Consider the following 27,602-nt stretch of genomic DNA (forward strand, 5'->3'; position numbering starts at 1 on the left):
TATGCATAGTATTTCATTGCACCTATCTAACTTTGTAATACCGACGCACACAGCTTCTTGTTTCATGACGCTTCCAACGGAACAACTACTTTTCGCCGCACTACTCTTTAAGTTTCACAGATGGATAAACCATTGTTGGAGCATTGAAGTACAAAAGCAACATTTCACCTTTAATACATAAAGGGAACTACCTATAGAGTTGAATTTAGCACAAAGGCAGCTTTCCTGCAGTATTTGCATATATCCCAAAATAGTACACTCAGTCTCAGAGTACATATTTTTGTCTTCTGGACATCACAGTGAAGTTAAGTTGCTAATTCAAAGCATCATTGCACAAGAAGAACCTACAACAAGCAATATAATAGTCAGAGCTTCACACATTGTTACACAATGTAAGATAATCTATACACTGTTACATGACATGGTACACATCCATTTCAGCTAACACTTGCCATACATTTTGACAGACTGTGCAGAAACTTATACATACATTGTATAGTGTCGAAATGTGTACTAAGAACTCCACATATCCCGATTAGATATATCACATACGACTTTCTGTGAGCAAATTTTACAGTTCGTTTTATTCATTTTGTCTACTGACCACAAGCTACGGGCATGAGGAATGTGGCTATAGCTCAATTCAACTACCCACATGATTGTATTAACACAGAATCAAACAGCTGATCACAAACCTTCCTAAACATATTGGGACACTTTTAACCTCCGTCATTGCCAACTCTTTGTACCTAGCACCATGGTTTGATAATGCTCTGTCAAAAGCACATTAGAATCATATTTTATTTTTGCTTTTGCACATGATTTGTTGTAACTTCATTCATGGACATAATTATTATTCATCATCATTACACATTTCACTTACAAACGACTGAAATAGCATACGTAGTTTGGAAAGGAATGTAAAACCAGACATTTTGCGAGCATGAATCTTGAACAAATTTTATGAGGAGCCAGGATTTGCAACAGTGAAACGCATGTAATTTTTTTTTGTCTGTGATATGAAACATAGCCATAATTTTTTTCATGGTTGGCAAATGTGCAAGAGTTTAATGCCAAGAAAAAGGCTGTCCGCTCCAATTCGTCACAAAAGTTTCATGCTGCAAACGTTTCTGGTTTTGTGGTAATAGTAAACCCTCATTTTCCAGTCTTCAACATTTTGAGCATGATACTGGTTATATGCTAAATCTGTCACACAATCTCATAAGTGCAAAAGTACAACATGCTACCGTTCCTCCTAAATAGGCATCAACAACAGATACAGTAGATGCCATCAACCTAAGTCTGTAATACATGCATATAATGACAAGCAGTAGAACATTTGACAGAGACGATAACTTTCATAAATTCTTGATAGCCTTGTTGGATTTTAAAAAAAGAAGAAAGAAAAGAAGGAGAAATTGGATGGGTGTCACGTCACTGTTTCTTGGTAGCCTTCTTGCGTGTCTTCTTGCAGAGCAGTCCTTTCATCTGCCTGGTTAGACTGAGCCACAACATCGGGCAAGGCTGGCGCTGTTCCGTCACCACGGGCGCTGGGGAAAATCAAGGCAGCGTCGTCGTAGGACGGCGGTGGCGAGAGTGGAATTGGAATTGTTTCCCTGTGCACCTCGGCCTCTCCCTCGGACTCCGAGCCCGGCATCGTCACGACCCTGAGGGTATTCTCTGCGGCTGAAAATGTGCAGGAGTACGATGGTGGCGGGGAGGTTGGAGGCGGGGACTGCGGAGGTACGGCAGCAGCATCCGGCTCGTCGTTGACCTGCGTGTACTCGTCAGGGTGGCTGAGGACATCGATGTAGGAGGGAGGGACGCTGGTGGCCGACCTGGCACTGGTCTCCTGCTGCTCCACAGGGATGTAAGTGTTGGCCACCTCCCGATTGTTGTTTTCCAAGCTGGAGCTGCCCCGCATGCGGCGCATGATGCAGGCGCAGAACATACAGCCCACGCACATGACTACCAGAAGGCCAATGAGGATGCCAGCTGACCCAATGCCCATGCTCAGAGGTGGTGGAGGAGGATCTAAGGGTTAAGCACACAGGATCATAATATTATACTTATGCAATACCCCAATTTATTCTACTGTCAAAACTCTATTGCATAAAAGCAACAGTACAAACCATATGAGTCACCAGTAGTTAAAGGTATTCCTTGGAATCACTTTTTCCATGCCATCTGCACAGAATGTTTCCACTGGGTAGCCTGCTCTAGGCTCGAGCTTTGCCAAGCAAGATAACAGCCAGCATACACTTTTTCAGCATGGCTCCTGTGTGTCAAATGCCAGCAATGCATAAAAACCCCAACAAATTTCCACACTGTTGTTTTGGTTTCACAGAAAAGAAAAAGCAAATCTTTACAACAACAAAAAAAGTACACTAGAAGTGAAGGGCTTATCTCCTTATCCTTACCATAAATATTCTGATCTGTTTACAGAAATAAGGAAAAATGCATTTCCTGTATGCAGTGATCACTGGTCAATTGGGATGACTTGCAAGGACCCGAAGACTTTTGTCCCAATTACGTGACTGTCCTGATGAAAACATATCGAACACTGAGCCGTCAAAACGTGTCAGTCAAAAAGCTTAAAACATGGGCCTCTACTTGACATAGCAACTTGCACATACAATGAACTGGAACATCACTGACTAGCTCAGAGGACATAAAATATATTAATTGCTACTTTGAATCAGTTTGAGAGCAAATAGTCATTTGATTAACCTGTAAGAAGTATTCACATGCACACATGAAGCAAAACACAAATAATTAAAAAAAAACAGCAAATTTCACTAATCCTTAAAAAAAATAAAAAAGATTGTCTTTACCTGACCAATAAGTCTGCCTCTTGTTCAGTTACATCTTGTTTAAAGGGATAATATTGTATTGGTGGAGATGACAATTGGGTTTTTAACTTTTTGTGAGATACCAAGAAACCACTTGTGGAATGAATACACAGCTTACCATTCCAAGAGGAATTCAAAGTCAATTACTGTAAAAGTGGATATTTTCGTGCGACTTATTTTTCGCACTTGGCCGGGGAAGAGTTTTGCGTGTTTTTAATTCCGCAGAATCAAGACATCAGCTACTGGAACATATAGCACGCAAAAATATTCGCGTGCTTTTATTCTCGCACTATCTTCTGGTTGCACGAAATGTGCGAAAATTTCCACTTTTACAATAGATGAAAATCGGTTTTGGAGTGGCCGAGACATCCAAAAACAAAGTAAAATAAAGCGATCCTAATAAAAGGTGGGTCCCACTTTTAATTAGGATTGGATATCTCAGCCATTCAATAGCCAATTTTCATCAAATTAACATTGAATCCCTCTTGGAATTACATGCTCTTTCCTATTTCAGAAGAGTTTCCTTATTACCTCACCAAAAAACATTAGAAACCTGAAGTTAAGTCTCAACCAAAACTATACGATCCCTTTAACTGTACAGTTGGTAACATGGTCGACCTCTCACAACAGACATTTCGTAACTTTCATTCACTCTGCTGAGTGGACTTACTTACCAGACAATGGCACATAGGAAATAGGGTAAAATTCCCCTTTTTCTGTTATAAGAAACTTACTAGATAAATTACTTTTGTTACAAAAAAAGGTTATTCGTATTATTTGTGGCGTCCCGCCACGTTCCCATACAGAGCCATTATTTATTAAACATGAGATTTTGAAAATTAAAGATTTGTATTTTTTTCAACTTGGTCAGTTTATGTTTAATTACAATGTAAATGCACTTCCCAGTATTTTTAATTCAATGTTCCCACGGAACCAGTCTTTTCATGATTATCCCACTAGACAATCTAATGAGTTTCATTTACCCCTCCTGAGAACTTTATTGGCTCAGAATACATTTATATACACTGGTCCTAGATTTTGGAACTCACTGAGCTGTGAAATAAAAAATTCCCCATCTTTGTATTCTTTTAAGCGCAAGTTGAAACTTTTTTTTATTAAATCCTCCCTGACATGTTTTTTTTTTCATTAACAGCTATAGTTTTTGTTAACCTCAGAGTTCATCATCCACCCACCAATCATTCAAACACTGAATTTATTATTACGTAAAGAAGTAGCCATTACAATCCTTGCTCAGCTGCATGCAGCACCAACTCTATGAAGCACATTCTCTACCATCCTCTGTTCCATTTCCCTTTTTCAGCGTGTAGGTATTCTCTCATTCTCTCTTTTCTTCTTTCTTTCCTTCCATACTTTTCATCTATTCTGGCAAGTTGTGTCATGTTGTTGCGTTTCTTCTGTTTTGTCCCGTCGTGTCGTATATTATATTCGTCACAAGTGTTTGTAAATAAGTAAATTTATAGGTTTTATGAGTGGTTCACAATCTACAAGCTTTGCTTTTTAGTGGACCTCTCTATTCTTTCTTCCTTTTTTTTTCAACTGAAGCATGAGTTTGTATTATTTTTTTTTGCCAGTATGCGCTCCTATGTTTATTGATACCATTTATTAATTAAGACAAATGTTCTTTGTTTATGATGTAAAACCTGATTTATCTTGTGTTATGTTTTTGTTGAAAAAGAAAAAAGAAGAAGAATGAAAATAAATGAATTGAATTGAATTGAATTGAATTGAAGATCACAAAACCTGGCATGCACTCTTGCACATGCCCAAGGAATGAGTGAAGTTCACCAATTTCATGATTTATTCCTCTTACACATCATTTTGTGTGCTTTTATCGTGTGAAATAGACTCTGAACTCTCCTACAAGACACACCAGTCACGTTCAAACAGCTGAACTCTTGCGCAGATAGATCACACAGCCCCCACAGCAGAGTGAATGGAAGATATCCGTCTGTTGTGATGGGCCGACTGTGTTACAGACCATACAGTTAACAAGAGGCAGATTTCCAATGGATTCCATTTTCTTTGCTCATTTTTCCGCTAATAGAGAGGCAGATCTATCAGTCTAGTCTTCACCCAGTCCCTTAAACTGACGGTATAGTTTCGGTCGAGATGAGGCTTCAGGTTTCCAACTCTTTTAGAGATAATGAGAAAAACCTCATATGAAATATTTTTTGTTTTTATTTGTACTAATCATTGTTTGAATAGAACTAAAAAATCATAAGGTAGAATGTGATCTTTCGCTTTCATTTGCATTTCTATTTTCTAGGAATATAGGACGAGAATTTTCTCCTTTAACAAATGTCTAATCCCACTTAACCCTTCATGTACTTTGGGTACCGATCGACACATAAAAACCTATAGTGTTGTACACGCTGTCAAATTTCCGTGGCAAAGAAAAAGTTGAGCAGTCAAAAAAAATAATAATAAAAACAAAACAAAAAAAATATGTCTTGAAAAAATGTGGCCAAGATTTTATTCCATATTCCTTTTAATACAGTGGTCTCCAAGGTCAAGTTTACACAGTGCCAACTATCTATTACTCAAGTAGACCATGAACATTGTAGGTGCCAATATCCGGTTACAAAACGACAAAATACATTCACACATCCTCACAAAATCAAGTGAAGTGGTTGCTTGTGTACAACTGGCTGAGACCATGGACATCTCAGAAAAGACTGGGGTTACCTGCAGGGTATGTGGGATACGGCATGGAACCTGGATCTGGATATGTGTCGATTGGTATGGGATCATCTGAGCATGTGACCGCAGCATCTTCGTGGTGACCGCAATTGTGGAGACCGACCCCGCTGTGCGCGCACATCGCCAGATTGGTCTCTGTACCGGAACATTTCAAGTCGTCGAGCAAAATCTCGCCATAGCCAATGCCAAAGTGGGCACTGCCGTGGACTTCAGCCACATAGGGGTAACCCAGCATGTGGCACACCACCAAGCCGTCGTTGATGTCGAAGTAGTCATCACAGATGGTCCCATGACGACCGTCGATATAGACAATGATGGTGCCGGACTGTGGAGCAGAGCTTCCAACCAGCTCAACACTCCACTCTGAGTTGTCAGAAATCAAAACGTAAAAGATATCCAATGCAAAAACTGACAAGACAAAAGGACATAAATGATCACACCAATGTAAGACCACACAAACGAAGAGGATATATGCTGTATACCAATGAAGAAAACACAAAACAGAAGGATATAAACCAATAAAAGAACATGCCAAAAAGGCCACATCAAATCATCAGCATTGCATGGCAAATACAGAAGATTCTTTTGAATATTGATACAAACACTTAGATTTAATAGACTTCATTCTGCAATTCTCCTACCAGTTTAAAACATGTCATATTCAAAGCAATCTGACATGAATGAATAATCTTTTCAAAAATAAACCAAGACAATACCAAGAAAATGTATAAATTTGTAGCCTTCTTAAAAAGGTCAGCACTGCCACTTGGAAGTGTTTCTTTACATTTAATTTACAATCAGTGAAATGCTACATTTGTCATCCACTGTCAGTATCAGAGCTAGTCAACTCCAATGGTACACATAAGTAGAGTAAGTTTCTATCCACAGATATATGTTCACATTCACTGTGCACAGCATTGCCTGTAGATGAGTATCTGAGTCAAATTGCTGCTGTAGGCTGAATGGAAACTCCCCATTGATGTATGCTCAATACATAATAGTAATTTTATCAGGACACGGGAGGGATGTTGCCTGAACAGTTTAAAGCATACCTAAAGACTGGAGGTTAATTTGTTAAATCAATACTTGAACTTGTCTCATGCCAGAAACCATATTTCCAGCTTGGTGCTTAGTTTCATACAGGACATCCATTGTAAGCATCTCATCAGGTCAAACGCAATCTTCTCTTTCATTTGAATCATATTTTGGTCATACTCTGTGCTGTATACAAAGTATGTCAGTTGCAGGTTTATCAACAGCCTCTTCAACATACTTTAAACTTTATAGCAAGACATTCTTAGAGGACTACAGCTCCTGTTTCTCTCACAAACTGACAAGTTTCTTTCAAATGTCATGCATTTTCAAAGAAGTAAACCAGTTCCATCTACTCTTTCTCCCATGTTTGATGCACAGTAAAATTCAGTGTTGCCAATTTAGCGAGGAAAAGATGACTATTTTTGCAGCAAACTTTAATAACCCAAAGGTCTGTTGCATAAAACTTTCTACCTGAGAAAACATGGGTATTTTTTGAACTTTTGAAGATTTTTATCCTGTTATTTCATGTAAAACGGTTTTTGCAACAAGCTACACGACTTTAAAGGGCTGGCAAAGTATTGGTTGAGGTGAGGATTCAGCTTTTAATCTTTTGCAAGATATTAGAAACCACCACTTCATGAGATATTAAAGAGTATACAGTTCTAAGAGAAATTCAAATTTTATGTGATGAAAATCAGTTGGAAATTGCAGTTATCAAAAAAACAAAGTAAAACAAAGTAATCCTAATAAACGGTGGGTCCCACCTTTCATTAGATTGCCTTCTTTTGGATACCTCAGCCATTTCAAATCCAATTTTCATCACATAAACTTTCATGAAATATAATTCCTCTTAAAATTATTTTCTCTTTCATATTTCATAAGAGGTCTCTCATTGTCTCAAAAAAATTACCATCAAAAGAACTTGGAAACCTGAAGCCCCATCTAAACCAAAACTGCACCATCCTCTTCTCTAATGGTGTATCGATAGCAAACCTGCGCTGGGGGGCTCAGTGAGTCCTGTCTGTGTGCATCTCACACCCGCATCCTCGCTGTGCTGGCAATTGTGCTCTCTGGGCGTCCTGTGACCGCACTGGAGGATACTCTCCTCGTTGCCCACGCAAGTGACGTCGTCCAGCATGATGGGGTCGGGGCCCCGCCCGAAGTACGCATTCCCGATGGCGGAGCCGTGGAGTCCTAAGCCCAGCTGCCGGCATGCCACTTTGGCAGCGGCATCGTTCCAGTAGTCGTCACAGATGGTCCCCCACTCGTACCCGATGTAGATCTCCACACGCCCCTCGCTGGGTATTTGGCCATTCACGAGTCGCAGTGAACCTGTAGTCACCAGGAGAATTTGGAGCGGAATGAGTGAGTGCTCCTCAGTTTTCATACTGCCCAGGCGGCAGCTTTCCTGTTTTAGTCGCTGTTTTTATTTATCTTAATAGCTACTGTAAACGTGGACATTTTTGCCTAAGTAATATTTTGTGCTCCGCCAGGTAAGATGAATCAAACCCCTCGTGAAAATACAAGCTTTTACCATACTTCAAACCATTCCAGCTCACAGCAATGATATCAGTACATTACAAGTTGCAATGCGACAAACACAGAAAACCTAGCACAAGGAAAGAGCATTAGGTTAGATGTAATATCACAAGCACATGATATCATGACCAGTTAACTTCCCTAGTCTTTGTAGTACTGCTTTCCTTCACAAGTTTCTGAGGAAAACCCCTCACCCTGTCCCTCACCTTCTTTTGGTGTCGTATCCATCGAGCATATGATATATAAGACGCGTTGCTGGGAACGTGGCTGACTGTTGGCGACGTGTTGGCACTCCTCGAGGCTGCTCTCCGAGCCACGACAACGGGAGACGTAGGGCGCAACCGGCACACTATCCACCACAACTACATTGGCTCTGGCCACGTTCAGCCCACCCAGCTGGCGACAGATCACGTCAAAGGAGGGCGACGACTCCGAGACACTCTCGGCTGGGTAGAAGTTCCACATGCTGTTGTAGAGCACTTGGAGATGACCATCGTAACTGAGCCTTATGCGCGAGCCTGTGTAACATTCATAATATGTAGACAATCAAGGGTCCACAATCATTGGTAGTAGCTTTGTCCACTGAATCTAAAGGCATCACTTTTAGAAAAGCACTCTGAGAGTGCAGATCACTACCAGCAGCTACTTTCCACCCATGATCTTGCTCTTCCATAGAGATCAGTTATTTCCACCCAAACATATGCATGCTGAAATATCGCCTGATTTCCCAGGATAGAAGCCTTTGTTACATCATAAACTCTCAGCTGTGCAGTGCGCATCGCCCTAGCAGAAACTAGAGCATGCAATTTAGTATTCACAAAGCGTATGAGAACCTGAAAAATGTGCAGCTTGAACTCCCAAGCTCATTGACCCTACCTGCCAAAATATCGAAAATCCTTCATAAATCCATAAAAATTTCCAGATCACTACCAAAATTCCATCATCTGTTCCTTGTGTCATTCTCAAACTTTCCTGCAAGTTTCATCTAAATCCGTGCACAACTTTTGAGTTATTTAGCACATAGACAAACAAACAAACAAACAAACAAACAAACGGTAATGAAAACATAACCTCCTCCCTTGGCGGAGGTAATAATACTGATTATAACACTAATAACTGTCATAATAGAATTTGAAAATGTCAAGTTCTACTGAATCAATACCAGCCTAGAAAAAAAAAAACAGTGAAAATATTAACAATACAAAAAACAACAAAAACAAACAAATCACCACAAGCAGTAATGATTGTCCAGATCTCTATAAAATGAGCAACGCAGGTACAGTTGGCAACAAGTTCACTCGACGTAACACTTAAAGGATTCTCAATGCTTTACATCATCTCACAAGAGTGTGCACATGACAAACATATCATAAATATTATACAAAAGATGGACAGGTCTGAGTGCATCAGTAGGAATTGTGTGCATAAGGTATAACTACAGAGGCAAAGCCAAGTGGTCATGGTTTAGGCTAAATTCCATAGTTACTAGTACCACAAAATGTATTCCCTCTGACATATTGAAAGACATGTGCATCATCTGTTTTATTGAACAGGGGACAACTTTTTTTTTGCCAGATATCAATTTCTTGATCATGCAACCTGATGGTAATAAATGTACTGGATACATTTTCATTTGGTCTATTAAACATAGATGCAAACCATTCATCTGGCATTTCCAGCCATGCACCCAGGAATCCTGGATGTATGGTAAATTTACTGAATGTATACATTGTATGGTAGCTAACCTATAGGCGTCTTATACTGAGTGCACAACCCCTTGCTTTAGTGCTCGAAGTCTCGCTATCAGTACGCAATGATATGTTTGCAGTGGCTATAGAAGTGAGGCAATGCACGGCCACTAAAAATCACCACACAGTTCTCGACCAATGAGCTCGCATAATTTTCTCCACCCATTCTACAGAAGTGACTGTAAACAGTGTCAAAAATTGGACGTCATTATAATTGGAGTTGTCACAAATGCAGTCAACACTGCTCAAAGAATGATGCCTAGATTACATACCAAATGGAACGGAGGGTTCTGTGCTGCAGCTTAGCCTCAGACCCACGCCGGAGTCTTGGCAGGCACGGGCTTGGCGGATCTTCACGTCACAATCGGCCAGGGAGTGCTCGTGGCCGAAGCAGTCGGCCGAGTAGAGGACATACTGGGTCTTTTGGGGGATGGCCGTGATCGTGGGGGGCTCCATCCAGCCCAAGGCGTACGTCAGACCCAGCTGCCGGCAGATCACATGAGCCATGCTGATATCTTGTGTGTAGGAACACACATCCACACGGCCGTAGGTGACATGTTCTACCTGAAGCCAGCCCGACGTGGTATTTCCATCCGACAATGACACTGTGCAGATACGATACAAAAGTGAGCCACGACTTTTTGCAAATTGCATCATACATCAGTTTCTTGAAATCCTTCAGTACATTCCAGACAAAGAGAGTGAAATTATTACAGAATGTGTGGCAAGAACCAAACCATACCTGGTCATCTTGCTCTGCTTCTTAACCCTATTCTAACTGGGGGGTTCAATTTGACCCCCCTTCAGATCTTGGCAGCCGATCACGCGATTGCCGTAAAATTTTGCCTGGACCTACAGCCGGATGTCAACTACAAGATTATATGGTCATACATAAAAAAAGTAAAAACTTGGTCTCAAATAGCCCAATTAAAATAGGGTTAAACATCGAGCTTGTTCATGTCACTTTACCGGGGTATTACAACGAGAAATGTCACTATGCTGACTGGTATGCCTCCACTGTCTCTAAATCTTCTTATTCTCTGAATCGGTCTACAAAGTGTCTTGCCAGTAATGACACCAATTTTCATGACCATTCTTGGTGCTAATTTCAAAATATGGGAGAAAAATAGTGAAAGTCTGAGCATTTTCACTTGACTTTTGACCCCATGGCCCAAATCTTTCCCCAGAAATCTAATGCATATATAACAAGTTTAGAGGATACATTCAGTTATTTCCAGCTTTCAAAATTTGATACAGTTGTAGTGTACTTTTAGTACTTTGACCTGATCTTTGATCCTTGACCAGATGATCCAAAACTTCATGGCGAATCATTGTCGGGCAATATGTACCAAGTGTTATGAAGATACCTTGAGCCATTTTTGAATTTTAGCATTTTCACTTGACCTTTGACCCCATTGCCTAAAATCTTTCCAGGCGAATCACTATCTGGTAATACATGCATACACTATGTTTCATGAAAATACCTTCAGGCATTACAGAGATAGCGTATGTGTGGAATAGTGACATTTTAGAACTTGACTTTTATAACCTTATGACATCTGACCTTGAGCATGTGCACCCATTAGTAGATGAGCGCAGCTTTGTCCACTCATGCATAGATATCTGCCAAGTTTCATTTGGATAATTCAAACTGTTCTTAACTTACAAAGTCCACAAAGTCAACAATGGACAAGGGACAACCTGAAAACATGTCTTGGATGACGCTTCATGACAGAGACATATCGTGTTGTAGGCTTCTCTTTGTTTTTCAATACGCAAGGCAATATAATAGTAAAAGCAAAGTTGCGAAGAAGCCTCCGAGACTTCACGAATAATATTAGTCTCGCGACTTAGCTGCCACTATTGGAGATGACTCTGTGACCAGCTAGAGACTGTAGGAGTCTCAAAAAAATTGAAAATGTTTGATTCTCTCGTGACTCCCTGGAGACTTGGCTCCATTCCAGGAGAGACGCCAGCTGCCACCAGGGTGCTAACGAGTCTCCAGCATAAATCACATACCCACTTAACCCATTCCATGTGGGAACCTGGTGGCCTGCATATTAAGTCTATGGACATTTCCGAGTACAGTGTGCAACAGGTTAACCGAAGTATGGAGTAATTCCACACTGATTCACCTTGGATGATGGGGCGAGATAGAGGCTTGTCGTCGCAGCCCATTGCTATGTAGTGAGCCTTGGCCCCACGAACGATCTGTGTATCTGTGTGACTGACATGGCCGCAGTCTACCAGACGAAACTCGTCCCCGGAGCAGTTCACCTGGGACATCTGCAGAGTGTCTGTGGCAAGTTCGACGCTCTCATCCACACTCACCCTGCAGTGATTACACAAATCTCTATTAATTAGGTCATACAATGTCACACACCTATATAATATATAAAACAATCTATAGGGCGAGTATACGTCTGAAAATGAGGTATGTTAAGAAAAATTCGCTCCAAAGAGGAAATTTTTTATTCCTTTAAGGCTTTGACAATGTTTTTCAATGCCGTATCAGTGATCTGGGCCTGCGGACTACTTCACAGGAGGAAAAAGATGGCGTAGTGTGTGAAGATTGATTATCATTACCTGAATAAGAGTTGGTATTTTGATTTGCTGTTGATGAGAGTTTCTCATGAAGAGGTTTTATGATGAAGGCAAATTCCCATACATCTCGGGCAATACAATTCTAGTTTGGGCAATAAATGTCGTATCCCCCTCAAGGCCAGTCCATATTTTGTAACTGTACCATCAATACAATTTAGGGGAGATTGTCAGCGATGCAAAAAATGGGTGTATATATTGGATGTGCATAGAAAACGGGTCATTGGGGGAATGTACATGAATATCTGCTTTTGCGCAAAAAAACCATGTCTTTTGTAAGTTACACTGATATCACAGAAACATGCAAGTTCTGCTGAGTCGAAGGGAAGGTGCATTCCAACGTCTTTTTTTAAACATTTCAGTACTTAAGAAATGATTGACAGATGAGGTCACAAGAGGAATATTGGTTTGGAAGGATTTTTTGTGGGCATTCCCAAGTAATCTGAAGACAAAAATCGTTAAAAATATATGGAATGTTTCTAGATATTCGTTTCACCGCACAAGTGATGTTGAGGGTTGTCATAAATCAACACAAATCAACATGCATTTGGATTTCAGGGGCCCTTCAAATCATTTTAACATGAACACATATCATTTCATCTCAGGTTTGCAAAGGCAGCTTTTTTCCTTTCCACTCACCTGATATTACTGGACCCTTCATATCCCATCTGCTTACAGACCACTTTTGCAACCGTGCCGCGGTAGCTGTCTGTTGGGCCGAATACCCATCCCCACACACCATTCATGTAAACCTGGAGGAGGCCCTCGTGGGTGACATTGAGTCCAACCAGTCTCAACTGGTATTCCCTGATCGCCGGTGCTGTGATTATGAGTCGAGGAAGTTGACACAATATCTCTACATTTTACTTCTTAAATTTTCAACTTGGCAAAGGATGCACATACATCTGTCTATTATACTGTCAAGAAGGTAATAATTATGGTACAAGAGCTCCATGACCACACACTCAGAGACCATGGTACTGCTGGGTGTTAGTGGGAATTGTGTCCTCACAATGTACAGTATAAATTGAAGTGGAATTTTCAGTGTGGATTTTTAATTTTCTTTTTGGCAATTCACACGACCAGAAACATGGGCAAAAATTAAAGCATGCACACATATTTTTTGCTTGTTATACAAATGTTTTTAAAAACTATTTAGTGTTTTTTATTCTGCAGAAGTAACAAATTGCAAAATTCTGCATATCCAGGGAAGTGCAAAAGATCACCATGCAAAAATTTCCACTTTATAGTAGTCAACTGTCACAATTGCTTGTATTAAAGAAATATTTAATTGCATGAAGAATCTCAGTCACGGTAAATTGAATGGGATCAGGAACATCATACCTTAACAAAGACTGATAACACTTCTTTCATGCAAATTTTGTGGAATAATTGTATTAATGATCAGATGGACTAATGTTATATTGACAATTTGTAGTTACATTTCCACTGGACAGCAACAATAATACTATTTGACATTGAGCAAGGATAAAACATTGATTTCATTTTTATTTTCATTTGATATCAAAGGCTGTGATGCCAATTCTGAGTGAATACATGTATACATTGTACATACACAAAAACAAAACAATTTATATACCAAACATTTATAGTTAATGTGTTTATTTGAGACTTTGTATGTAAAAAAAAAAAATGTGTGTTACATGTATGTTGTATATCATGACCTACGCTGTAGGCTGCAGTTTATCATCGCAAGGTGAGGTGTTCTTTGACAATATCACTGAATGCTCACAGATCACCAAGCATGCTATGAATATCCAGCAAGAATACAGTATCACTCATCATTTTCACTGCCACTATATGACCAGTATAATCATTTCTCTGCAAGGGACCTCTAGCTGTCCAGACTGGCCTACAAATAATGACCATGTAAAATGGTCTAAGGACAGCTGAGGACATTTAATTGACCATTCCCTCTTGACAGGCAGGTCCGATGTAATTCTATGCCACAGTGCTGGCAGCCATCAAAGGAAGCATATTATAGAGATTAAATGTCATCTTGATGGTCATTAGAGTACGTAGTCCCAGAAAATAATGCACTTTGCAATCTCTGCTGTTGTTGTTGTTTAATTGTTGTTGTTGTTTGGTGTTGTTGTTGTTGTTGTAGAATAAAACTGTTTGTTGACATGATCTAATTTTGTTTCTTTCTGTTCCAGTACTTGGAAATCATACAAGCTTTAACCTGCACAAAGGGAGGGTTGACCATCTGGCTCTGTTTCTCTTAGAGATACCAACATTTATTTCTTTGTCTTTTCTCCTGTCCCTTTTTGTGTTGACGTCACAGTAGTTATTAAATATATATACAGCACATGCATAATGTGCAGCTTGCGATTTCAAAGGAGATATAGTTTCTGGAAGTAAAACCTTGAATCTCATTACTGGACAGCGCGCTACATGTGTATAACTCATAAGCACTCTAAACCAGGATATTACAACGCCAAACTCCAGTGATTTTTTACCAGGAAATTGGTGTCTATTCCTCTGATTAGAGCCACTTAGCACTGCACTCTTTATTCACAAATGGTACAAGTATGTAATCACTTTAGATATAACAGCTTCGGTTTGCAAGGCAAATATTGTTCAATGAAGTGACCCTTACAATCTCATTATTGGATATAGAGGTATGACTCACAAAGTACCCTACACCTGTATATATAAGGAAATTACAATGCCAGACTACTGTGATTTCAAAGAAGAAAATTAGTGCGCTTCCGATGATTAAAAGTCACTTAGCACTGCACTCTTTAATCCCAAATGTAATAGTCACTTTAGTTGCTAGAGAAGTACACTGTAGGGGGCCGATAATGATTTGTGAATTTGATATATTTTTGTTAATAAGCTTGTGTGTGCATTATGATTGTGAAATGAAGATGTATGTTTAATTTTCCATTGCAGTTCTTTCAATGTGTATGTACAAGTGTATCTAATTAATTTTGAAATTTTTGTCATTGGGTGTCCTTTCTTTATACTGATTGTGTAGTTTTACATTTTAAAGGTCCTGTTTACCTTTGGGAACAGTGATTTAAAACAATTTCAAGATATGACATTTAATGCATATGTTTAGGTTTGTTGTACCACAAAACATCCTATCATATAAGATTTTCGTGATAAAGCCTAAAATATACGGAGATATCTGTATTTTTCTCAATAAAACGTAACTGTAGATGGTTTAGTGTAGAATCAGTTTTATCAAACCTATTGTTCACATTTTGTATATAATTTAGCAATAAACAACATCTATTTCACCAATTCAAATTTTACAGTGGTTGTTTCTATCCCTACTCTGTTAATTCACATTTTAGAACTATTTTAAAGCACTTTTTCCGGGATTTTTGTTTCAACTGCAAATGGTAAATTATGCCTTTAATCAAAGAATAATTGTATGATTATGTATGTCATTATGAAATGAAAAATATATACAAAATTCTGCAATTCAGCCATCTCCATGGCTGCAAATGAATTTTTAATAAACCAATACCATTACCATAACAGCTTGGGTTTGCAAAGGAAATATTGTTCAGTGAAGTGACACTTAGAATCTCATTACTGCATAATATAACATACATTGTAATATAATGAAATGACTCACAAAGTACAGGCAAGAGGAAACTACAATGTCAAACTACTGTGATTTCGTATGAGAAAATTAGTGTACATTCTGATGAATTAAAGTCAAAGGAGTAAATTCTCCTGTGGCTAGTCAAAACATCTCATCAAAGCTGTCTCTCTCACCTCTCTCTGTTGTACCTAGGGTGGTCGATACATCACTTGCCACAGTTCTGAGATGCGGAGAGGATGAAGCGTCTATTGCTGCTGATGATGATGACGATGATGCAACTGTGGTCGTCAGTGTCACTGAGGCTGGTAAGGGTGTTGACTGGCCAGTGTTTAATGGCAACCAGGCCAGGCAGAGCAGAAGCAAGGCCAGCATTCTTGGTTGCACTGTGTGAGGACACTATGTCTAGTGCGAGAATGCGGCCCGTTCAGGTACGACAGCACAGTCTCCCTCACCTAGACCTCTATGATTTAAAATGCATGCTGCTCAGGTCTGACCTATAGACAGAAAATAGAAGCAGAAACACTTTTCAAATTAAAATGAAGACAAAAAAAAGACGAAAGGGTGTATTCACTGTATATCAATGGGAAATATTCACTTGTCTCTTCTGAAAAAAAAAAATGAAAGAGAGTAGGAGAAAGAGAAAAAAAAGAACAGTTGATGATTTCAGTGTTGTAGTTCATGATTTAGATTTATTACAATGTACACTCAGATACAGTAGAGTGGGACACTCACTTCATTGTATGCAAACTAGCAAAAGACTGGATAACAGTTACCAGTAAGTTTTCTCTCTCTTTCTTTAGGTATCACATGTTAATTATTCAGTACATTCTGAATAATTTGTCATCATTATTAAATGCCAGAATTTGATGGAATCCATGATTATCAATTTTTGAACACTGGAATTCCATGATACATTGTCCACGCCATATATGCAGCACAGTTATAAACTAGACAGTACATAAATTGTAACAGTGCATACAATGTAACAGTAACACTAAGTTGCACAGGCTATCATTTTTGGGGCAAATTCAATGCAAACTACTGAATGATTTTCCAGTGAGACAAATTCTTATACGAAGATATTCTATGACTTGTTACATAGTTTTCATTTCTGTTCTAACATTTAAAGAATACCTTTGAACACAATAAATCGTATCTTATACACTAACAGTACTTTAGAATTAAAACATACCCAGACTCAAAGTCTTTTTACTCTAGGGTTACATCATATGCATGTACTACTAGTAAGTACACTGTATAGCTTGCATATTTCTGTCCTGTATATATGTGTGTGTGAGATGTGGGATATTTTACGTGAAAATAGTAACATGATTAATTTAATGTAGATCCTACACTCAGCAGCAAAGTGTGCGCTTTGCCAGATTTCCGTCCGCCCTGAGCACACAGGGCTATTTCCCTTTCATGAGAATACCAACCTTCCCTTTCCACTCCATTACTAGAGCAATTTGACTTTACCGTACCTTCTTCTGAAGTAAGTGCTGTGCTTCTGGAATCAGATAATTTGTACTGCAGCTTCATGAATACTAGTACACAGTTGTGGCTGTGCAACTACAGTGTCTACCAAGTCTGGCCTCTCCCAAACAACTTTCTAAGTTGTGCAACAAAGCGACTCTTGTGTTTACGCAGTGTGCAGTTTACACATTTGCAAAGCAATGTCACAACATAATGGTTCACTACAAAAAAGACAAGACATAAAAAAAATCAAACCAAACACATAGTGTAAATCACAGCTGTGAAATCAAGACTAAAAAAAAAAAAAAAAATGTCAGTTTAAAGATGTGCAGCATGTAGCACTTATTCGACTTTAATAACAACACTTGTAAATTAATAAATGCATGTAATATCTTCAAAATCACACAAATTCATGCATACAAATATAAAATGACAACACATAGCTCATGTCAAAGAAATCTGATCATAATTCAAGCTCTACATTTTATATCAGAAATGTATTACTACTGACACGTGACAATATTCAGATCATAGCTTCCGACCTACTGGATTAGTTTATCTGGATGCGTGTACATAGGTATACAAGTTGTACATCTTTTTTTTTTTACTCAAACTTTTGCTTTACCTTTAATGACTCTGGCACATATCCTGCTGTCTTTGTGCCTGCTCTGCATTGCATGTACATGTACATGTACACATAAAAGCTGAGTGCTACCACTCTCATGTACACATAGTACCAGCAATGTCTATCATGTCTGGAGCCGCATTTGCATCACAAAATTCAGTCTTTCTCTTTTCAATGAAACCTTATGCAGAATAGATCCTTGTAATATTTTGGCTGACGTGTGGATGGTAAGCCATGATGTCATCGGCTAACTCGCTGTGTGACTGGAACATTACATCGAACATGGCAACTTCCCAACTTTATAATTCTATTGAAAGCCTTCAAATTATGTGTGCTTGTGTCATTTCATATCCAAGAATTTATCAGAGTAGTATATTTTTCCTGTATTGTTCCAATGTAAAGTACTTTAGTTTTTGTATTTAACTGTAATGTTTGTTTATCAGATCTTGAAATAAATGAAATGAAAGGAAAGGAAAGGAAACAGAAAGTATGACCTATCTACAGGTACATAGTACAAAGAAAACCCTGCTTTTGGAGCTCACACACATGTTTGCATGGGAGGTTTAATTATAGACAAACATTAAAAGACAACATAGCAAATTCCAAATGTCAAAGCAGCATGCTTCATAAAATCTCAAAAGTTTTTTTCTTTTTTAATTAGACATTCAAAAACTTTAACGCATTCAAAAGTATTCAAAAGCATTCAAAAACTTTGAAATTTATACAAGAAATAGCTATCATTTAAAGGCACATGGTCCCGGTGGTATAGTCAAATGCGTACTCGGGCGCACGGCGCAAGTTTCCTATAGAGACCTACGCTACACTGTAGCTATCGACTCCTCTTTAAATAGTGCTTACGCTGTGACCCATTTCTCCGAGTCCAAAGAAGTCCGATCCACCGTAGCCAGTGGTCCGATCACAGTTTGGCTCTTGATTCGGCTGAGGGGATTGATAGCTTTAGCAAACTTCATTTGTCATGTCATAATAAGAAGCACATAATATGCATGCACCCTGGCATTACTACAGACTGTGTGATGCGCAGAGAAGACAACGAAGGCAACGTTACTTAGCAACACCTACTGTACGCGCTTTACTCTTGATGACAGCTCAACTTCGGTAATCTTCGCATCAATGCTAAGGTGATCGGCAGTATCATCGGCAGTGCCCTCAGCACAACCAGGTTTATGCACCTTTAACCCTTCCTGTTCCAATGAGTGAAATATGCATAAATTTCATACACAACCTATGGACAGGTAATCAATGCGGCATGCAGAGGGTTAAAGATATCATATTGTCAATTATTCACCAATATCAATACTCTTATTTTGAAGACAAATTCACACAAGGTTTTTGTTTTCATTTTTTTGTTCTTGTTTTTTTTTAGCATCAATGTCTGTACTAAAGACAGAATGTTGTTAATGACAGGTCAGACATACCCACACATATACACAATGTACATGGACTTACTGGTACGTGACTGACTGTGCATCACAAAACCAACAGAAAGTCACACCCTCCCTGATGTCATGTGAGGACTCAAAATAGGTGAAATGGAGGAAGCTTGTCAGTATCTTGAGTTTTTCATATTTTCAGAGAGTGATTCTTCTTCTAAATTGTTTTAAAGTAAGGGATCATAAAATGAATGGGAAATTGTTTTTTTAGCAGTCTTTCTAGTACACTTTTTTTTTTTTTGTACAGAGTGCTTAGGTACATGTCTTTCATAATTAAATCCTTTATTGATACCCGTCACTTTCAGCTGTAATAACTTTTGAAAGAATAATGCTTCTGCTTTAAAAGTTGGTGATTGTCAGGGATAGAATGAGTTTCCAGTATAGGGCGTGCTCAATTTCAGTTTAATCTGATAATCCCTTCATTGTTGTTGTTATGGAGTCTTTAAAGGGATGGTACAGTATTGGTGGAGATGAGAATTGGGCTTTTAACTTTTTGCGAGATACCAAGAAAACACATATAACAGAGCATACCATTTTAAGAGGAATTGAAAGTTTACATACATGTATTTGATGAAAATCGGGTTTGGAATGACTGAAACATCCAAAAATAAAGTAAAACGAAGCAATCGTAATAAAGTGTGGGTCCCACACTTTATTAGAATCACTCTTTTTTGGATATCTCAGCCATTTCAAAACCAATTTTAATCAAATAAACATTGAATTCCTCATAGAATTACATGCTTTTTCATATTCCATAGGAGGTTTCTCATTATTTCACCAAAAAATGTTAGAAACCTGAAATTAGGTCTCAACAAAAACTGTACAATCCCTTTAATACATCCTGTTTTTGTTTTTTATATCCCATTCATTGCAAAGAGCCTGGCTTGGTAAAGAGACCCCATACTTTAGCACCTCTTTTCTCAGAACACTTTCTCAGAGTGTGTGCTTTCTTTTCAAGAATCAGATACAGTATAGGTGAACAAAAAGAGAGTCCACTTGCATTGAGTTACATGTACACATCATTTTAAAGTTTAAAATCTGCTCTTTCAGATAAATTATCACCATTTATGCATACACCTGTAGGATTAGCCAATTGTACCTGTACAACTGTGGCGGCTACCTAATAATAAATGTGAGTCAATGAATGAACGTCATAGTTGTCCTTGCTAGAAAAAGAGAAATTCAAAGAACTAGATGAGTTGGCTTAATTCCCAGGACATGTGCGTTGTCTTGTATTACATAACTGCTGAAGGCCACTCAAAAACTGCATTGATCTGCAATGTATTCACTTTGTTCCGACAAGAAATTGCAAAAAACAAAAACAAAAACATAACAATAACTCAATGGGATAGTGTCAACATGATAATACTACAGGAACAAGGATGTTGAAGGTACAGTACATAGAGGTTCCCATCTGACTTTAGAAAAAAGAAAAAGTTCAACATTCACCAGAAATTGTCATGCAATTTGTATAGAGCATAGTAAGAAAACTAGTTTTGTATGGATTCCAAATTGATGTGTGTTCATGAAACATTAATACTTGTTGCAGCCACCACTGTTTCTGTAAACTAGACGAGGTAATGTTGGCATAGAGCTAATGAGTCACAGGTTGGTACAGAAATTTCTAAGTGAAATATTCAATATTCAGGTATTATGATCATGATTTATAAGTATCAAAACGACAACATACATGTACAAGGTCACGGAGGTTGATTTGTTGGGTTTGTTAATGTATATTGCAAATGAACTTCAAGGAGCACTCAAATGATAAATAGTATCGAGGTACCGTAATCTGCAATATGGAACAATGAAAATAAACAATGGCTACCACACTGAATCTGTCCACAACCACCACTCGCCTGTATCAACCACATTTTGTAGTTTCCTTTAAATAGAGTGGTCAGTACAGACAGGCTCGAATTTGTCAATTTAAAAAAAAAAATGGAAACATACATTGTGGTCAGTCACAATCCTTTCTAAATATTGGGAATGAAATTAATACTGAAGTTGCAAATGGTCAATAATCTGATTTGATTAAATATCATGGGAAACCTGAAAAGGTACTGGCAAAAAAGAGCTCTACTAAAACCATGATAATCATACACATAGCAAGATCTTTCAGTCACTTATACACCTGTATGCACTGTACCTGAAGGATGATTACCTGGATTAGTATTAAACCACAAATGTACAAGCAAACAACATACATCTGTACTTGAAGAAAGCAAGCCTACATTGCATGTATTGTGATTCATCTAGAGATTTAGAGTTTAAGACATTAATTTTCCTGTGCATTTTTCATGTTACCAAGGTTCATCTATAATTTGTTCTTGAATAGCTTCAAATGTTTAGATTACAAAAATAATTTTTGGCAGGCATTTTGAACCAACAAATTGTAGTTCACTCTAAAAGAAGTATCATATGAAAGTTTGCTTCTTGCTATCAGCAGACCATCATTTCAAATGCTCTAAAATAGTCCCAAATTAGGCAGATCATTTGCTGTATAAAATGTAAGACTGAATGCATTCAAATCACGATAGTCATTAATACTTCTAAGTGTCCATGGGAGTTTTGCATGCTATATATCAGTGGAGTATATTGGAATCAGTGGGTAGACCATTAAACCAGCTACTGCAGTTTTCCATTAGCTGACAGATTGGACCCTAATAGTCACTGTCTGTTTGCCATTAAAGTGACACCATTTGGTCAACATATGGCCATGCATGGCTACACTGATCAATAGTCATTTAAATATAACGGGTTCATCCACCATACATGAAGCTCCCACTACTATTTATCGGTTAGCCATGCATTGCAAATAATCCCAATCTACTATTTTAGCCATGCATTGGGAATAATCCCAATCATCATCATGCTACAAGGAAAACAGCAGCATCCCCCATCCCCCCCCCCCCCCGACACATACACAAATGCGCGTAAAGTCATCCTCTAGAAAAACTCCACAAAACCTGACTTTGCTGTGATCAGAGATTTCTTGGTTCTTGCAAAGATGTTGGAAGCAAAGCTCTGTTGTCAGGTTTGATTTAAAGCGGGGGGGGGGGAATCAGACAGGCTCAAAAATCATCTTCCACCATTTGGAATAACTTGCTAGCAATATGCTGATATTGATAGGCTTTACTGGGAAACTTGTCTGGATGAGTGACGTGATTTGTCCGGATATTGGACCGTATGCATGAAGAGTAGCAATTGTTTGTGCCAGCTTTTCGCATGAATCCATATAAAGTTGCATTTTGAAAATAAGCAATTCCTTGTGAGCAAAAGCTTTTGCTAACAAGCACAAGCAAATACATAGTGTACTTGCTACCCCGGAGCAATTGCTTAGACACCAAGCATTTGCTTTTAAAACATAGAGTCTTCCTTCAAATATGTACATGACTATAATGTATGCATATACAACTGTACAATAGTGTATGCGACATATTGAAGTGACAAACACATAGTAGTTGCATTTAAAAATATGTGACTGTATAGTGGACTATATGTAATATATCATATAGTCATATTTTAAGTGCCCATACAAAGTTCATCCCTACACTGTAGAATTACTCGAATTGATTGGAGCCACCTTACAGGAGATGGCATTGTAGAATATATTGCTCACTTATCTGTATATCTCTTCCTTTTGTTAAAATGATATCAATTTCATAACATTATTGCCTCCTCAAATTAGAGAATTTCCACGACATTCTAAAACTGAATTGATCTGCAATTTTTTTATTTCTATATTTGTTAAATCAAAGACATCTGTGATTCATACAATGTATATATCTTTCTTTTTGAGAAAGCAGGATTTATCACACGAACAAGAAGGTGATACTTCATTCGAGCATAATTACAGTCACTGTTGTTGAGGGAGAGAGGGTTGCAATGACACCATGTGTACATAGTCCTTGCAAGGACCGTTGCTTGGCAGAAGAAAGCCTGGAAAGAGCAGAGTAGAGGAGGGAAGCAATGTCACAGGGAGAGTGTACGGAAGGTAAATAGTGACAATCAGGGGGCAGCGGTGAGCTGGAAGTTGAAGTTGCACTAGTGGAGACAGGGGAATAGCTTGGACAGAGTCAAGAGAGTAGTAAGGAAGAGAGTGAAAATCAGGTAGAGGGTTCGGAAATCGTTTGGAGGAGAAAGATCTGAAACAGAAAGGAGGGGGAGAGGAAGAAGCGAAGGTTGGAAAATCATGAAGATACGAGAGAGAAGTGAAGTTGGTACAAAATTCCGACAGACATTTCACAAAAAAGGTCTTCCTCATTGACTTCCCCATGCAAACCTTCAAACAGCACAACAACATTGCTGTCAAGAAAGAATGATGATCTTCCTAATAAATCTCTGGACACTGCAGCTCATCTCGTACATCAATAATCTAGAGTACTGTAAAAGTGGATTTTTTTCACGCGACTAATTTTTCGCGCTTGGCCGGGTAAGAAGAGTTTCATGTGTTTTTAATTCCGCGGAATCAAGACATCACGCACAGGAACATATGGCAAGCAAAAATATTTGTGTGCTTTTATTTTCGCGCTAGTTTCTGGTTGCCCGAAATGCGCGAAAATTTCAATACCGCGAAAATTTCCACTTTTACAGTACACGCACATCCCTCTCCCAATCAAATACTCTTGAGCTGGATCTGCCTAAAAACAAACCCATGCAGTACTAGATACAGTACTGTAGGGCTGTCCTAGTGGCATACAAGCACTTTCAGTTTCATGATCTGGCACCTAGCTACATGTAATACTCCACTTCCTTTCTTTACTCTTCTCTTCAAATGAAATAGTACTATAATTCACACCTACTAAAATCACAACCACTCTCCTTCTCTAATTAAGTGTTAAAGTCTCTCCTTTTGTGTTTATTCAATTTAAATTGCGACAAAACTCTGTTTAGTCTGGAATTGTCGATACCACTTTCTGCTTACCAGCAATATTACTTCATGCAAATGTACTGAGACTGTTCAAAGACACTCATACATGACCCAAACACTATTTGTGACCCGCTACAACAAAATGATCCTAAAGTCGGGGTAGGTCGATTATTTGATAATTGCATGATATAATCCCCTAATCTTTCTGCTTTAAATTGATATATAACATATTTTATAACAATAATCGGCTGCTGAGATATCGATGTTTAAAAGAGAGCATGTCGAGGCGTCTGGAAAATCACTGTTTTGAGAAAAGCGCCCTTAAAGTCTTCCTTTCGACGCAATCGTGATCACGGACACGCAAGTTAGTTTTCACCTCTGGACAATAGAAGGTAAGCCCTAGCAACCCCCGAAGAGTTCATTCAAGCACATCAGCGTCGGCTGTCTCCTCACCAACCAATCAGTGACCAGAATGTGAGAAGCGGCTGAGCATGGCGCGCCCCGCCGGCACGTGCACCAGTCGACTGGGCAGTGTGCGAGCTTCACGCTTCGGTTAGCAGCAAGCAGCAAACTGACCAATGAGATCACTCTGGTCGTTGTTAGGGGCGGAACCTATCTGTGGCGCTCAATCCAAATTTTCGAACCAGTGCTTCGTTGAAACGCCAAAAAACATGGCTCAGAAAAACGCTAGTTTTTGGTCTTTCCTTTGATCATTTTGCTTCAAAATTTCGACAGATGATAGAAGACATGTTAGACTCCAATAATATATCAAAATCAGAATATCGTAAGTTTTGACCAATTTTAATGCTCTGACTTCAAACTAGATTTTCACGGCTTCAACCGTGCGCGACTTTAGGACCTTTTTGTTGTAGCGGGTCACATTTTCTCATAAAATTAATAGGGATAACCTACACACTGTAGGTCTATCCACCTGATGCATACTACCAGTATACAATTCAAATGACACACAGGTCTGAGTGCGTCAGTTGGAATTGTGTGCATAAGGTAACTATGGAATGCTTAACCCACGAGGCGAAGTGGGATTAGGCAAAATTCCATAGTTACCATGCACACTACAGTGTAGGGTTGGACCTGCTACTCATCGACCACCTAATGTTTATTTGCTTGATAAGAATATTTAACACTGAAATTCACATTAAAAACTTGACCTATGTGATTGAGAAAATCCAGCTCTATCAAATGCCATTGTTCCCTTTTCGATACGAAGTTTCAGTGCAAAAATATCGCCGACGAACTTGCGTGGCCTCGTTTCAGCTCCCCGAGGTAAATCTCGTTATTAGGATCGACCGCTGTTTTTCCATTGACAATGCATGCAAACCGAGTTGTATTGAACACCGTGGTGTACGAAGCTTTTTAGAAGCCTTTTAGAAACTTCCATAGACATTACAATTGTACATTGTGCTGTCATTACGATTCGGTGAAAATATTCGTTCAAAATTTTGTCCTTGATTAAAACCATTAATGAACAGTGAATCATTGCGTTTTCCCACACCATCCTCATCTACATTCAAAGCTAATCCATTTTCATGTGCTTTGCACGCAGAGAAGTGCGTACTAAGTGTTCAGTGTGCGAATTATACGCGGTCGGTTTAAAAGAAGGTGGTCGATATGTAGTAGGGCTACCACATATTCCGACTGACGCACGAAAAGACATGTGTGTCATCTGTTTTATAGAATGGGTAATTTTCTTGCCAAAAACCCATTTTTTTATCGTGTTACCCGATGACAAATTTACTGGATGCATTTCCTTTTGGCTTGCCATAGACGAGAGCCCGAAAACCATGCATCAGTTTTTACTGGATGCATGGTTTTTCTTCAGAACCATGTATCCAACATCCAGTAAAAACTGATATGCACGATTGTTTTAGCCAATAGGCGTCTCGTACCGAGTGCGCGAACATTTTTTACAACTACAACAAAGTGCGCGATAACGTCATGTTTACCACTGTGACTCAGCGTGCGGCCAGTACAAAATTAACACATACAGCTCTCGACCAATGAGATCGCAGGATTCTTGCTACCCATTACTACGATTTAGGATTTTGTTTAAGAGAATGCAGGGGCAAGCAAGTTCTGGTCTACTTTCGATAATATAAGGCCATCCATAAGGTGCATAATTGCCCAATTCTGTTATACAATGGCAAACGGGTCATACTAATTACTATAGAGGTCTATTCGTAGAGTCTGACATAGCAACATCAAGTAGGCCCTACTCAAGTCATGGTAGAAATCAAAATCAAGAAGCCGCTGTCATTCATGAACTAGAGCTAGATTCTTAGTTTACACTGCCTACATGCAACACGGACCGGACATAGAGTGGAGACTGGAGAGTGTATTTTACTCAAGGTAAATCAAGGCAAATAGAAATCAGGGAGCTGCTACTGAGCTGTACAACATGATCGAGTATCACGAGTAAAGTGTGTACCGATCAATGTGTGGGAGTTCGACCCACAAACACGTAGTCTAGTAATAGTATGAGCACTAACCTAGTGGAACTCCGACAGCACTTGGTGTGGCTGCCGGTAGTTACTAACGTTAGACTCCTAGCGGGTATGTCATACCTATGGGCTATGGCAGGGGATGTGTGTGGTTGCCCGTATCCGTATGTCCATTCCGCAATCGTCAATCGCTACTCAGTCATTGTTTATATTCACTTTCAATTGTAATGAGTCCACAATTTGTATAACTGCAAACATTACCCATGTGTCTAGTCTTACCTTGACTACAGACGGTTTCTTTTTCCTGTGCCAGTCGGGAGTGAAGCCTGCCAGTTTCGGTTTTCTAATACGGAGCGGTCATCATGTTTTCACAATCGTTCTAACGTTACTGCTAATAATGTACATTGTACTGTACCCGACCGGCGCTGTATACTCCTATTGCTCCTATGCTCGCAGGAGAGGGCCATTCACAAACAGTAGAAACGTACAATACACAACTTCAGAATCAACGCACTGTGATGACTCCAGCCGGATCCTCTCCTCCTGTGCGTGGCGAGTGACCATTCCGCAATTTGAGAGTGATCAAAATTACTGTTTACTTAGCCTACTATGAAGGACCTGAATATTGTATCATGCTATATAGAT

General features: G+C 39.0%; 1 protein-coding gene across 1 annotated transcript; it reads right to left on the bottom strand.

Moving 5' to 3' along the window:
• On the bottom strand, positions 1-27,327 carry LOC139725196 (scavenger receptor cysteine-rich domain-containing group B protein-like). The gene is made up of 9 exons (XM_071636289.1): positions 27,237-27,327; positions 16,250-16,570; positions 13,136-13,316; positions 12,031-12,227; positions 10,168-10,500; positions 8,354-8,665; positions 7,602-7,940; positions 5,559-5,936; positions 1-2,034 (listed from the first exon to the last, which is right to left on the bottom strand). The coding sequence occupies exons 2-9, from the start codon at positions 16,446-16,448 to the stop codon at positions 1,430-1,432; spliced, it is 2,544 nt and encodes an 847-aa protein (XP_071492390.1). The 5' UTR covers positions 16,449-16,570; positions 27,237-27,327; the 3' UTR covers positions 1-1,429.
• Between the last annotated feature and the right edge of the window lie 275 nt (positions 27,328-27,602).

This window comes from Diadema antillarum, unplaced genomic scaffold (genome assembly GCF_040938485.1).
Source record: "Diadema antillarum isolate AM-2024a unplaced genomic scaffold, OU_Dant_1.0 seq00000024_RagTag, whole genome shotgun sequence".
Lineage (NCBI taxonomy): Eukaryota > Metazoa > Echinodermata > Echinoidea > Diadematoida > Diadematidae > Diadema > Diadema antillarum.

Coding starts and splice junctions, on each gene's coding strand:
- LOC139725196 (XM_071636289.1), bottom strand. CDS start 16,448: ATGCTGGCCTTGCTTCTGCTCTGCCTGGCCTGGTTGCCATTAAACACT. Junction 12,228..13,135: donor GAAGGGTCCAGTAATATCAG/GTGAGTGGAAAG, acceptor TAATCACTGCAG/GGTGAGTGTGGATGAGAGCG. Junction 2,035..5,558: donor GTATCCCACATACCCTGCAG/GTAACCCCAGTC, acceptor CTTAACCCTTAG/ATCCTCCTCCACCACCTCTG.